The 14,271-nt window shown below is 58.2% G+C and overlaps 1 protein-coding gene across 3 annotated transcripts in view; it reads left to right on the top strand.

Annotated features, from left to right (window-relative positions):
• The window catches only part of Stum (stum, mechanosensory transduction mediator homolog), a 49,537-nt gene extending 35,827 nt beyond the window's left edge, over positions 1-13,710 (top strand). Inside the window, exons 2-4 of one of the 3 annotated variants that reach the window (XR_015444290.1) lie at positions 3,854-4,033; positions 4,197-7,469; positions 8,426-13,710. Coding sequence is in view for 2 of the 3 variants with exons in the window: in XM_087194039.1 (XP_087050165.1) it covers positions 3,854-4,033; positions 7,461-7,564; positions 8,426-8,500 (359 nt within the window). In the remaining variant the exon portion in view is untranslated. Of the gene's footprint in view, positions 1-3,853; positions 4,034-4,196; positions 7,565-8,425 lie in introns of all 3 variants that reach the window. The other 2 variants (XM_087194039.1, XM_021242285.2) reach the window with 2 other exon arrangements.
• The last annotated feature ends 561 nt before the right edge of the window (positions 13,711-14,271 follow it).

The following is a 14,271-nucleotide window of genomic DNA, read 5'->3' as shown; positions in this document are numbered from 1 at the left end:
CCGCTCCTGAGGACTCCCTTGTCCTGCTTGGGTGCTCCCGGCCTCTGTGACTGGTCCTGCCGCTTTCCCTTTGTCTTCTCTTTCTGCGCTAATCCCTAAGATCTTGAGGTCCCCAGGTCTTTCCTTAACTTCTTGCCTTATAAACCTCACCCCTCCTGGGGTGACCTCATTTGCTTCCAGGTGACTTTCAAGGCCAGAAATCGACCCCCCAAGTCCCAGGAGCCCCTCTGGAGGCTGCCCCTCTGGGCCTCCTACTTCACCCCCTAATGGGGAAAGGCAGGAATCCAGGCCCATGCTGGATTGGGTGCCCCTCCCTCAGCCCGCTGTCCTGGGCCGCCCGCCGGGGAGCCCTCAGCATGCAGGTCCTCAGCTCTCCACCAGGCCCGCCTTGCCCTCCTTCCGCCACCAAGCCTCCCGCTGTCTCTCCTGGCCTTCTGCCTTGCCCACCTGACCCTCCTCCTGGGGGTCACAGTGTCTGCTCTAAAACTCAAACCAGTCTAGAACCCCTGTGTAATCCTTTCTCAGGGGCTCCTGGTTGGTCCCTCAGGCCCCTCCCTCCCTGATCTGACCTCTGCCTACCCCAGTCTCGTTTTCTTAATTGATGAAGTTTTCACTGACGACCCCGCTGAGCTAGCCTGGCTTTCTGTCCCCCTGCACGTGCTCCATGCCCAACTCTTTGCCCTACCCAGAGCCCCCCTGCCCTGGGACTGTCTCTGGGTGCTCCTTCAGTGACTTCTCAACAACATCTGGGATTCTGCCTGCTCTTCTGTGGAGTCTTTCCTGCTACAGCCAGAGTCCTGTGACCCGGTGTTCCTAGCAGACGGCGGCGTCCAGGCAGGAGTGGGCTCCTCACCTGGGCTCCACACCTGTCCCTTTTCCCTAGTCCTGCACCTAGCACTGGCATCGAGCTGGCACTCGAGGGAATGAATTGGAACTGACACTGTGGCTGGGTGGAGATCTTTATTTAATGGGTAAGACTCATTGAAAATAATTAACACCTCTTCCTATGAAAATGTGCTAACATCATTTTTAAAACTTACCGCTGAAGTGAGTAAACCATGTTTTGATTTTATCAATCCAATGGTTATGTAACCACCAGCTTCCGTGGTGCATGTGACCTCCTATGGCAAAAGGGCACTATGATCACTGTCTTCTAATTAGTGAAATCTAAATTAATGCAACTGCAGCTAAGTGCGCGCAGAGCGTAGGTCATGTGGGTTCATCCTTTGGTGCACATCTTAGCGCTGTCGGGTATGGCAGCATGGGTCAGGGAGGTTCGTGGCCACCGGTCCTCACACCATGCCCATGCTGAAGTGCATGTGGGCGGCTCATCTTTTCCCCGAACGACTTGGAGCCTTGCTGCCATCCTTCATCCTGCAGGCCCGAGGTCTGCAGAGCGCTGGACTCACAGCCTCCCCCTCCCTGCAGCAGCAGGCAGGTGCTCAGAGAGGCCCCACTGGCCCCAGCCAGTTTGGGAGTTCCGATGAGATTCTGCTTTCGACGGGACATGGACAGATGCCTTTTAATTTGAAGAGTCTGAGTTCAGGGACATTTTCCTTATGCTCAGAACTTTCCATACCGGATGTATGAACTGAACCACATGACATGCTAGGATGTAGCTGTTCTCAGCCTACGGAAGAGCTCATTAATACAGTTCTGCCACATGAAAGAACATGGTTCCCATTCCTGGGTAGGACACAGCTACAGAGAGAGGGTCACAGGATCTCAGGAGAGTGCTGGAGGAATCCTGGCTCCATCTGTCTTAGTACCTTCAAGAGTGATCCTGAATGAGGCAGGGCAAAGTGGAGCAGTTCAAGGATATTTGAAAACCATGAAGGATGAAGGTTTTCCCTTATCTTTTAAAGTAAGGATGGAGCACCCTAGACTGAAAAGAACTCAGACTTCGAGTACAGACAGATGGGCCCTGCTATGTGGGCAAGTTGTTTAGTCTCCCTGAGCCTTGGTGTCCCTGTCGGCAAAACGGGGACAATGATAACCCCCTCCAGCAGTTTTAAGAAGGAAAGGCGATGTAGGTAGAGAGGGCAGCATGTGCTGCGCACCGCAGGTGTGTGGTAAGTGGGAAATCGTTACTTAACATTTCCCCACATTTTCTTGTTCCTCTTCTACCACTTCTACTTCTGCAGTGTTCTCTTTTGTAGTGATGTCCACTTATGCTCACTGCCTATTCCACACACATGATGTGCTAGCAGGAGCACAGGGTGGTGGCACACACTTCCCGATGGTCCCCACGTCCCCTTGTCCACCACCAAAGCCTGAGTCCACGTCCCTGTCATTCTCAGCTGCTGCTTCTCCTCTCTGTCTTCCCCATCTCAGACAATCTAAATCCACCAACATCGTACCGACAGACTAATTGTCTCAAATTGCTTAATTTTAGTTAATTACTTTTCTTAAATTCCTGCTTCCCTTGCATCACTTTCCTGCTCAGAACTCTGTGCAGGCCCTGTTTCCTGTAGGGTTACCCAGGCATTTGCAGCCCTCCACAGGCCCCAGTCACTCCCAGCTCTGCCCCAGTCAACTCCTCTGTCACCGCTGCTGCCTCTGCAGCCCTCACCCTCCTCCTCCTCCTCCTCCTCCTCCTCCGGGGGATTTCACCTCTGCTCCTGCAAACCTGCTCCCAAGCCTTGTCCCTCGCTCCCCTGCCAAGTGAGCAGGAGGAGGCATTTCCTCCCTACACCGAACACCCCGGGGAGCCTTTACAGGGAAGAGACTTCACGTGACTCCTCAGCCCGGCCCCCCAGGAAAGAGACGGCCCAGGAGACACCCTGTGGTGCAGCTTTGCTTCTTTGACCCCCGAAGGGCTGCCCGGCTCTGTGCGGGAACAGAGGCCTCACTGGCGACTGGACTGACCTGGCACCCTTGGCTCGCACACCCTCCCGAGCGCCAGTATTCCCAGGGGCGGGGCTTGCATAGGTGGGGCCTACAGGAGGGAAGCAGGAGGGTCAGAATCCAGAAGCAGGGGTCAGAGAAGGTGCAGCGGCCTCTGACGATGGAGGGGGAAGCTGTGGCCAGGGAATGTAGGTGCCTTGGGACAGGACCGATGGGCAGTCTCCCCAGAGCCTCCAGCAGGAGCCACCCAGTGGCTGCATTCCACTCTTCTGACTTGTAGGACTGTAAAAGAAAAATGTGTGTTGCTTAAGCCACTGTTTGGGGTACTTTGTTCCAGCAGCCACTGGAAGCAGATACAGGTAGGGACAGTGCCAGCTGCTCCTGGGTGGGCTCAGGCTATTCGGTAAACACAGTGCTGTTGTCCACGGGAGTAAGACAGGACGAGCTCAGGAAGGAGGGTGGGCACAACCCGCACTGCTTGGCACCTGGTAGCTGCTCCCTTCCCTCTCCTGCAGCCTAGGAACCCCTCAGGGGCATTCTAAGGGCCCTGGCCTGGCCTGTGCCTCCTCCGAGCTGCTGGCCCCATGTCTCGGCTGCTGCCTGCCCCTGGGTGTGCACGTCCGTGCCGGGTCCTCTGCTTCTCCAGACTTTACCTCCACCTCCCTCCCGCAGTGCCTGCTGTCTGCTCTGCCCTTGTGGGTCCTGAGGGCCTTCGCTGCACACAGTTGCCTCGCACCGTTGCCTGGGGGCTGCCCTGCCGTTCCTTCACCTGGGGCCTGCTGATCATGACTTCAGGTTCCCCACTGGCTCCAGGACCGCTGGGCCTCACCCCTCCTGGTGTCCCCTGCCCTCTCCAGCCTGGGGACGACAAGGCCCGGGTCGGCATCTGAGCTGGGACGGCTGGTCTGAGGGCAGGTGTGGGCATCGCGTTCTTCCAGCTCTTGGGGGTGGCCGTCCATGCCCCTCCGTCTCTGCTCTCTGCGGCTGACACCCTGGTCTCTCACAGGGACCTTCGTCTCGGCCTTCACTGTGCTGTGCGGGGCCCGCACGGACCTCCCTGACAGGCACGTGTGCTGTGTCTTCTGGCTGAACATCGCGGCGGCTCTCATCCAGGTCCTCACGGCCGTCGCCATGGTGGGCTGGATCATGAGTATCTTCTGGGGCATGGACATGGTCATCCTTGCCAGTGAGTACCTGCCACGCCGTGCCTCTGGGCGGGCCCAGGTCTGGCCGGGCCTGGAGCGGGGGAGGTCAGGGTGCATGTGGAGGCCTTCACGGCTGGCCAAGGGCCTGCCCATCCCAAGGGCTCACCTACGTCCGCCTCTCCATGCCTGGCCCCGATACTACAGGAAATTTCGAGTGCGTGGCAGATCGAGTGTCCTTGCAGAACCCTGAGACACAGGCAGGAGAGAGGCAGGGGCCCTGTCCAGCCAAGACACACAGTCACTGTGGAGGAAACAGCCCAACCCCAAGCCCCTAGCCCTGGGGGCAGCCTGTGGGAGCACAGCCCCTAGCTAGCCCACTGTGCTGTCTCCTGCCTCAGTTTCCAGAAAGGACAAGGCCACATGGCAGATTTGCACACTGGAAACCCTGGAGCTGGACTTTTACAGCTAGAGCCCTGTAATTCCCCCACTGATTAAACTAAGCTCTTTAGTCCTTGGTGCTAAAGGCTTATTAGTCCTCATTTGTTTGAAGTGGATCTTCATCATCTTTTAATGCAAACTTAATTCAGATGCAAAACTGTTCTGTAGAAAGCATAAAGTTGCAAAATCAGGTTTATAATGGCTTGATTGCCATTTTAAAATAACCTAGCAGAGTCTGGAATCAGACACCAGCTGCTTTGGGCAGCTGCACAGGCCGGGGTCCCTGTGCACAGGGCATGTTCTCACCCCATCGGGCCACATCTCAGGCACTCTGCTCTTCTCTCCACCCCACCTCACCCTGCATCCTCACTGGGGCTTACACCCAGCAGGTCATCACTGGAGGGATTGCCAATGCCCAAGGAAGGCCATGCCAAGTAAGAGCAGCAGAGACAGGAGGGCTCAGGGGCTCTAGAATGATCTAGAATGAGCCAGACTCCACTGGAGTCTGTAATGGGCACACACATGTCGGGGCCAGAGTCAGAGACTAATGAAGAAGATACAGTACCAGAGCCCGAGGGAAAGCCAGCATCGCTGGTGGATTGGTCGGACTGGAGAAGAGGTTAGGGGAGGACTTGGGCCCACAGTTAGAGCAACCCAGGCAGACGCTGTTCAGTCAGAGGAAGCCAGGAGTGGGACAAGGAAGAGAGCCTGGCCGAGAAGCAGTGGAGAAACCCTCCTTCCAGGGAGGGCTGTCCTGGGTCGGGGGCTGCCCGCAGAGAGGGGATTGGGATGCCTACCTGGCAGCCCCACAAGTGGCCTTGTGGTACTCGTCCGTGCCCAGGGCCACTCCATTCTGGAGAGGGCAGAGAGCACTGCTGGCAGGAAAGCAGCCTGATGGTTTCCTAGGGGGAACTAGGGCACTTCCTGGGGTCCACGGGATGCTCCACAGCTCCTGACCCTGTCCCCAGTCAGACGGCAACAGTATGTCTGCCCTTGGAAGGGCCTGTGTTTGGAGCCCATGGGCCCCTCTAAGTGGCTCATCTGTTCATCAAACTAAGGCTCTGGCCAGGTAGTGGGACTTTAGAGTGCGTGAGCTTTCTTTCCATTGCTGTAACAAATGCTGAAGTCAACTTACAGACAGGAAAGGTTTATTTTCACTCACAGCTCTGGAGAGTTCAGTCCATGGTCAGCTGGTCTGCTGCTTTGAGCCTGTGTGAGGCAGGACACCATGACAAGTACACATGGCAGAACAAGAAGCCACTCACCCCATGGCTGGGAGGCAAAGGAGAGAGGGGAGACACTAGGGTCCCACAGCTCCCGGCAAGGCACATCCCCAGTAACCTCGATACGCTCCACTGGCCCCACTTCCCCTTCAGGGACATTCAGGGTCCGAAGCACAGGTGTAAGGAAGCTCTTCGGGGAACGGAATAGGCCTGGGGCACAGCATAGGTTTCACTGGAGGTGTGTGGATGCCGAGCTGACCTCCAGAGCTTTCTGGTGTCCAATCTCCTCAGCCTTCTGTGGGCTTGTGTCCCAAGGAACCATCGCCAGTGGGAACTGTCTCGTCACAAATGCATCTAATACTTCAGTAAACCCACTGTAAGCTCAAAATACAATTGAATCGGGGACCATCTGTGCTCGTCTCTGGTCACCCTTAATCCCCAGGAACCAAGGGGTCTAGACCTTCGTGATGACTTGAGGAGTCCCTGCCTCAGCCCTGGATGAGCCCCCCCACCCAGAAGAGGGGGTGTGGCCACCCCTCACCTTTCATCATCCAGGCTGCTGACCTGGCCAGGAAGTTGCTCTTCGGCAGTGTGGGCCTTAAGGGCCGCAGGGTATTCAACGACAAGACCCTCCAGCCTCAGCCTGGCCACTCCCTGCCCAGCCCCCGAGTCTCTTCTGGGGACTATCAGCTCCTTGGGTGTGTGTGCACTGATTCTGGACATGCCGTCTTTGTGTCAGACTTTTAAGAATGATTTTGGGGGAGTCACAAGAAAAGCATCCATGTCCTGCCCTTTCTCACTTTCTGGCCTGAGCAGACTCATTGTCCTCTGCACTTTCCCCCAAACTCCCCCGTGCCCACAGAGCCAATGCATGCCCCTGGGGGATGGAGCGGTGTTCGAGGTGGTCCTACTAAGGGAATAACCACGATTCACTCCTCACCCACTAGGCAGTTGACTAGGGGCTGTTCTTTCTGGTTCACTCAGCCCCTTCCTGTAAAAGGAAACTTTTCAGTTGTAAGAATACAGCGTGATCTTTCATATGGAGCCCTCTAGGATGTCTCCAGAAAATACAGCATCACGAAAAACTCCGGAGAGGGGAACCAGAGAAATAAAGGAAGCTTAAGTTAAAGCCAAGAACTATAAGCATGCTGCTCTAGTTATATTGGCAATAACAAATGACCAGAAACAGTCTGTCTCGGTTGGGTCTGAATAAATACTTGGCACATCTGCTGCCACAGCCGTGGCAGACCGGGGGTCAGTCAGGACTCTGCAGGACCCTCTCCCATTTCCCCAGCGCAGCCTTCAGCAGTCACACTCAGTTGATCCAGGACATCCGCGAGGATGTCTGCCATCCTGGAGCCTGGATCTTCACCGAAGCCTTAGGCTTTCCACATGTGGCTGCTGTCCATGCAAAGCTCTAACCCCGCAGCCGGGCAGCGCAGGCCACTTCAGCATCCGGAAGTTGTCCCTGTCCCTTCCCAGACCCAAGCAGAGTCCATCTCAGGGGGGGCAGGAACAGGAGGGCGGGAGGTGAGCGGGGCGGTGGGCGTGGCTCAGACGTGGGCTGGGAGGGGCCAGCCTGCGCAGGTCAGCCTGGGGGTGGGGGTGGGGCGCTCTGCCGGGCCCCGCCCCGAGCCGCGCGCTCTGACTCCGACGGGTCGGCCTGGCCGCGGCGACCGACGCAGAGCACCCCGTGCCGGGCCCCTTCGGTTTAGACCACACCAGTCCCAAGGCTTCTGTTTTCAACCGTGTTTTCTCTTTCCTTCTGCTCCTCACCCTGCTGCCTCGCCCCTCTGCATTGCCGCAGTTTCCCAAGGTGAGTCCGGGGCAGCCTGGGCGCGGCTCAGTGCCCTCCCTCCCTCCAGGCGCGCCCTCACCCTGCCCACTCCCCTGCCTTCGGCTGCTCAGCAGGTTTGTGCTTTTAGCTTTTTGTTTTGGAAAATGTTTAAACAGACAGAGGGAGGGTGCGGCGTAGCGCCTCCCTGAGTGGCCACGCTGGTTCACCGATTCCCTCTCAGCTCCCGCCGCCCGTCACACAGCAAGAGCCCCCAAGTCCGGGGAGCCCCTTCAGGCTAAGTCAGCTGGGTGAGGCGCGCTGATCTGCAGAGTCCACGCCCGTCCTCTCAGCCGTGTGACTTCTCCAATCAGCGGCAATTCCTTCACATAACTGTGTTCAAGTCTCCCTACAGGGCCTGAGGACGTCACGCAGTGGTAGAGGAGTTACCTTAGCACACTTGAGGCCCCAGGTTCGATCTCCAGCATCACAAAATGATAATAATTTTTAAAATTTGGGAAAGTCCCATGATTATCTACAGTGTTTTCAAGGCTCAGATGCTCCTGCCCCTCTCCTTGTCCCAGCCTGCCAGCCAGCTGCTTCCTCCTGCTTCCCTTCCTCCTTTCCCCAGCCTGTACCCATGCCCAGCGGTGGGGGACACTCAGCTGTACTTTCTCCCCGAGCTCTGCATTCCAGCATCACACCAGGCCAGTGGGAGGCTTCCAGGGTGTGGACTCAGGCGCAGGTCAATAGCATTCAAAGCTCCACACTAAATACCCCTCAGTCCCAGTAAACCAAAAGTCCACAACTCTTCATTCATGAACTTTATTTCCCATTAAAAAGTCAAAGCCCTTAGGAAAAGTTATGCCCTGGCATAACAGTCACATGCACTGGAGCATGAATAAGGCTGCGAGAGCACATTCTGGCTGGGGCACCTCCTGCAGAAACCTGGAAGGAAGCCAGTGTCTGACTGTCTCTCTTCTCCCTTTTCCTCACAGGGTACAAGGAGCACGGGACCCCACAGCAGCTGTGAGCCCATGGGACCTGCTGGGGAGCCCAGAGTGGCCCTGTGAAGGCATTGCCAGGCAGCTCTGGCCCAAGGACCCCCTCTTCTGCTGTTTCCTGGATTTGGGGCAGGAAGGGGGTATATTTGAAAATACATCATTTATTTTGAAAACATACCTGCTTTGCCCAGCAGGCTGAGGGCAGCCGGCTCTCCCTCCTGCTCTGGAAAGCAGTGTAGGCACCGAGTGTCAGGGAGCAGGCAGGCGATGGGAGTGCCGGCAGAGACAGGCTGGGGTGCTTGAGGGCTGACCTTTGCCTGGCAGAGCTCACTGCCCACCGCGGGGCACCCAGAACCCCCGGCCAGGGCCTCTGTGGGCCATGTCAGGGTGACTGAGAGCACTTCCTCTGGCCCCCAGCCCTCGCCCCAAAGCCCTGGTGTCCCTAGGGTTTACTCTGAGGTCTTCTGGGGCAGCAGCAGGGTGGGAGTAAGGGTGGCCAGACGCCTGCCCAGTGAGGAAGGGGCTGTGCCCCAGCTGGCCCAGACCGAGCCTGGCTGTGCCCCAGCCTCCTTGCTGCTGACAGCTGTGGCTGGATGGGTCTGGGCTTTGTTTCCCTGGGCCCAGGGCAGCGACTCCACCCCTTGGGCAACTGCCAGCTGTTCAGGAACAGACTGAGGAGTGAGTGGGCACAGCGGGCAGCCTTCTTCAGAATGCTCAGTACACCTTCTGGTCCTTACGCTCTTTTCTAAAATCCTCGGAGCCACACGAGTCTCTGAAGACAGAACTGTTGGATCTGAGAAAGATGACATGATCCACGCACCACACATTTCCTGACAGCCTCCTAGCAGTCTGGGCCACCCTGCACGCCAGCAAGCATGTGAACACTTCTGCCGAGAAACACGAAAAGAGTCCAGTCCCCTGGGGTCAATGAGAACTGCAAGTGACCTCGCTGGTTCAGGTCCGATCTCACCGCTAGATAAGTCCTGGGGAAAAACGGCCATTGGATGGCTTCTGGGGTTCCAGCACTGCGAAGCAGTTTTGTGAGGCTGTGGGCCTCGATCTGGAAATCCTACCTCCCAGCGGGAGCACTGGAGGGAGGTTGCTGCCTGTGCAAGGGTCCTCCAGGCGCCTGGGACCGCAGGCCCTTTACGGCTCCTCTGAGAGAGGTTGTTACAGAGAGGAGAAACCGACAGGTGTACAGCTTACGGTGGTCAGGCACCAGTCTGCAGCGGCCAGGAGCGCGGTCCCCAGTTACAGTGCCAGATGGACAGCCACACTCTCTCCTCTGCACTTCCTCATGCGGGAGGCACTGACCTTGGCCTTGACCCTCCTCAGGGCAGCTCCTGTCTGTCAAGGCTTGCTCAGGAGCGGGACCCAGCTGTCTCCTCCGCTGCTAGACGGGGTCAGCGAGAGGGCCACCTCACGGGGGTCCAGCCCACCGGCCCTGCACTGGGCACGACGACGATCGGAGTCCTGCCGGGAGCCGCAAGCTGTCTGCTCCCCCTGCCCACCACTCCCGGCCGGCCGAGCTTTCTGACGCTCTGGTCTTCCCTTCGGGCCTCCTTCTTCGCAGCCTGGGCTGGCTGCACATCCTGACCCAGGGCAGTGTCCCAGCCTCCACCCGGCCTGGGCTCTGTGGCCTGTCTCCTGTTCAGAGGGCTCGGGGTCTCCAGGCCTGGGCTCAGATTTGGCTCCACCCGAAGAACCCGGGCCCTTGGGGCCGAGGAGTCAGGGAGCGTCTTCGGCCACGCCCACAGCGCTCCCCCGCGACTCCTCCTCCGAGTGACGACTCCTCCCCATGCCCGTCCCCAGGGGCTGCCCCTGCAGGGAGAGGAGGAGCTTATTCCCCTGGCTGGGCTGGGGGTGGCTGCTGAGGGAGTGGAGGAGAGGCAGCGATTTACTTCGTAGTTTGTTGACACAACCCAGCGGGTGGGATCTTCTGGAGTGGCAGTTGTCAGCACGCGTGCGGTGCCCGTGGGGGATGGCTCGATACAGTGGTGTGTGCCCACGGAGGGCCGTCGCCCACCCCTCGAGAGCACGCAGCCTCAGGGGAGGCCCCTCTCCAGGGAGCTGGGTGTGGGCACCTGCTGCCGAGCACTGCTCCTGGGAGGGCGGCTGTGGGCGGGAGGCTCCGAGCATCGCCCGAGAACGCTGGTCTCAGCATTGACCTTGGTAGAAGGGGCAGCGAGGGCCGCCTGGACCATCAGGAGGCCCAGAGCGTGTGTGGAGCAGCAGCCAGCGACGAGCAGGACTGTCCAGCACGGGCTTTGCTGCACGCAGCCCAGTGCAGAGTGGGGCTTGCCTCTCTTGCTTGAAGGCCAGCACAGGGCCGCAGCACAAGAGGGTCAGGCACCTTCCCTCCAGGCTCCCACGGGTCAGTGTGCGGCAGGCTCTGCCTGGCTGTAGCAGCCACAGTGAGGGAGACACTCCAGGCCTAGCGGGGGGACTGCGGCCAGAGTGGGACCCTGCCGTCAAGGGTGAGGCCTCTGGCAGCTGGGGTGTCCTGGAGGCCGGGTGGTAGGAGCAGCAGGAGCAGCAGGAGCAGGCGGCACTCCTGGGCCAGCCTGACACACTGCTGGCCCTGCACTGGCGAGGCCTGTTCTCCTGAGAGGAGGGAAGGAAGGGACCTGCGCGGTGGTCGCCTTGCTTCTCGGCCCGGAACCACAGGCCGGCCCTGTCAACCGCCTCGCCTTGGCCCTGCTGCTGTCCCTTCCCTGTGTCACACAGAGGCTGGGTGAGCCCCAGCAGACAGTCCCGCCTGTGGGAGGGAGATGCTGGGCAGCCCAGAGAGGGTCCTCACCCCACTGACAGAGGAGAGCAAAACAACCAACCTCAGCAAGGAGCCCACCTGCCTGAAGAGCCTCTGCCTGTCCTGTTTCCCCTCCAGCTCGAACACCTTGGCTCGCAGCAGGCCCTGCTGCAGGTCCCAGACGATGGTGGCGGAGATGGAGCCGGCTTTGGAGCTGCCTGGCCCTAACCCGAAGATCAAGTCCCGCTTTCCCAGCTCCAGGCTTGCTGCCCTCCCTGATGCCCAGCCCGAGGGGCAGCTGGGCCTCCTCCCGGCCCCATGCCGGCTCCCAGGCCCGGCTCAGGCCCACTGACTCGCACTGCTTTTTACTGTTACTGTTCGTGGTGTTGCACACAAAGCTGGGAGCGTTGGGGATGCAGAACATGAGTGTAAATTCTCCAGCTAGCAGGCGCAGGTGCAGCTTAAGGCCTGTGCCGTCCCTCTTGCTGCCGTTCTTTGAGACTTCTATCCCAGGGACTGAAGGGGGGGCCTTTTCAAGGACCCTCAGCTTGCCAGCAGTGCTCCCCAGAGGTGGTTGGGGGCCTCAGAAGCCATTGCTGCTGGCCCCTGCCCCTCGCCTGACAGAGTGGGGTGCTCCCGCTCGGCATCAACACAGGCAGAGCACGCTGTGAGCGCCAGCAGGTCAGGTAGCCTTCGCCATCGGGTGTGGTTTTATCAGAAGGTCAGTCCGAGCATGGCTGGGTGGCTCAGGGCCCTGCTTTGTCCTCAGCCTTCTTCCGAGTGGAGTTTTAGGTCTTCTGAATGCTCCCGGGGTCCCAGAGGTGGGGAAGCTCCCTTGCTCAGAGTGCATCCCGCCCTAAATCCCGCCACACAGGGAGATGGCCAGAGGGACTCCAAGAGCCCCACATCCCGGGAGTTCTGGCCCGGTGCGGTTGGGGCTGCTCAGACCTGTTTAACCCAGAGTGGACCCTGGGCCATCATTTTTTTCCCATTTCTATCAAAGCTGAGGCTGTGGTGGGCCTGGCCCTGCCTGGCACTCTGTCTTCCCGTGCACGGGGCTGCCTCGCACCTTGAAGGTCTGGAGACCTGTAGCCAGGGCCTCTAAAATTCCAGGCCACTCCTGATGCTGATTGAGGGCAGAAAGGTCCAATTTGTGTGTCCTGAGTTCCTGGTGCAAGTCCTGAAGTCTTTTCCTTTGGATTAGCTGTGGGGCCTCAGTTCCCAGCCCCTCTCCCTTCCTTGATTTACCAAAATGCCAACCCCCAGGCTGGTCTGGGCTCTCCAGTGACTGCCACAATTTCACCCAAGTGGGCAGAGGTGAGCGCGCGCGCGCGCACCCACACACACACGTGCGCGCACACGCACACAGCTCGACTGCTGAGCAAACAGGATGGCTCCACCTGGAGACTCGGGATTGGACACTTCTCCCCAGGAGCCCATGCCTCCTCTTCTGGGGGGCCCTCTGCTCCCCACCTGGATGCACACGTTCCTCCTCTCCAGGGCCTCTGGCTGGTGGGCCTCTTCCTCCTGGTGGGGAGCCCTGGATTCAGCCCCCGACCTCACCCACCCTGGCTATGCTCATCCCCCACGTCCCTCAGTGTGGGCTTCCATGGGCGGGGACAAAATGGGCCTGCAGGGAGAAGAGGGACAGCGCCCTTCCCCTAGTGTCCTCTGGAGGCTGCGACAGTCTTCCCTTCTGAGACCTCATTCTGTCCGCGGGACCCAGCCCCTGCACCCAGCAACAGAAGAGGAGAAGGGATGACGGCACCTGCGGGAACCCAGGACTGGCCCTTTCCATGAGTTAAGTCCCAGGCCCTCTTATGCGGCACCATTTTTACAAATCTTCGTGAAAACAAGACAGTAGGGTCCGTGTGTCTGCCAGACCCTCGAGGGACGGGGTGTTGTACTGTGTCCTGCAGTGGCTGATGCTGTACTGGGTCTGTGCGGGTCTCTTCTTTCTGCTAAGTTAGTTGCTGTCCATCTCCATTGTTCTCGGACAATACTCACTGTGGCCTTCCGGGCTCTTAGCTCACTTCAGCCCAGTTCCATGGGGAGCCCCCCAGTCTACCCCAGGGGCTTGTTCCCAGGCCACGCCAAAGACTGGAACTTTTCCTGGGAGAAAATGTCTAATGTTGGAGAAGCTTCCAGACTTGCCCTGGTCCAAACCTGGCTGTCTAGGGCCTGAGCCTGCTGCAGCGTAGCTTGGCTGGCATCCTCAGGCCTGGATAAGCTGGCCATGGCTCAGGAGTGCCCCAAGGACCTGAGCAGGCTCCCTGTTTCTCCAGCCTCCTGCCAGCTTCAAATTCCTCACTCAAGCAGCATCATCATTGTGTCTGTCATGAGAAATAAAACCCATGTATATATCTCCCTGTATATATTTATATATACACACTCGTTCCCTTATAAACATATAAAGCATGCATCTCTTTGACATTCCAAGTTTGTGGGGTTTTTATTCTTGGAAATATGGCTTTGGAAATCCTTTCTTTCTTTCCCTCTTTTCTATGTAATAAACATTCATGTGACCTTCCTGGTGCTTCTGAGATCCCTCTGTCCTCTCGTTTTCATAACCAGTCAGACCTCTGACAGCTACAAAGCACCTCTCTCCCCATCTGTAATCTTCGCCACATTTCCACTCTGAGGGCTGCCTCACCCGCTCTCAGATCCTCTCCAACACCCTCTTTTCCTAGGGGACTGTCACAAGTCACTCCTCAGGCTGCCACTCAATGGTCATCTGATCCCTTAATGGCCAGGACTGTGCACCTGTCAGGATGGGAGCTGTCTTGGTTACTTTTCTCACTGCTGAGACAAAACACCCAGCACCCAAAGTTAAAGGAGGAAAGGTTTGTTTTGCTCAATTTGTAGAGGTTTTGGTCCATAGTTGATTGGCTCCAAGGCAGGGTGGCAGGGCAGAGGAGCAACGTTCATGGAGGGCAGAAGGTAACAAAGCAACAAGGGACGACCACAGCTCTTCCTGTCCCTTCCATCTTATCCGGGCTGCTTAGGGAAAGGCAGCACTCACAGCCTTAACCCCAGTGCCTTGAGCCTAGCACTGCACCATGAATCAATCCCAGCGCCATGAATCCACTCC

Source organism: Heterocephalus glaber, unplaced genomic scaffold, assembly GCF_053883595.1.
Source record: "Heterocephalus glaber isolate CG9 unplaced genomic scaffold, H.glaber_assembly_v1.0 deba00001600, whole genome shotgun sequence".
Taxonomy (NCBI): Eukaryota; Metazoa; Chordata; class Mammalia; order Rodentia; family Bathyergidae; genus Heterocephalus; species Heterocephalus glaber.
The sequence above is the reverse complement of the archived record's forward strand: the minus strand, read 5'-3'. Positions and strand labels throughout refer to the sequence as shown.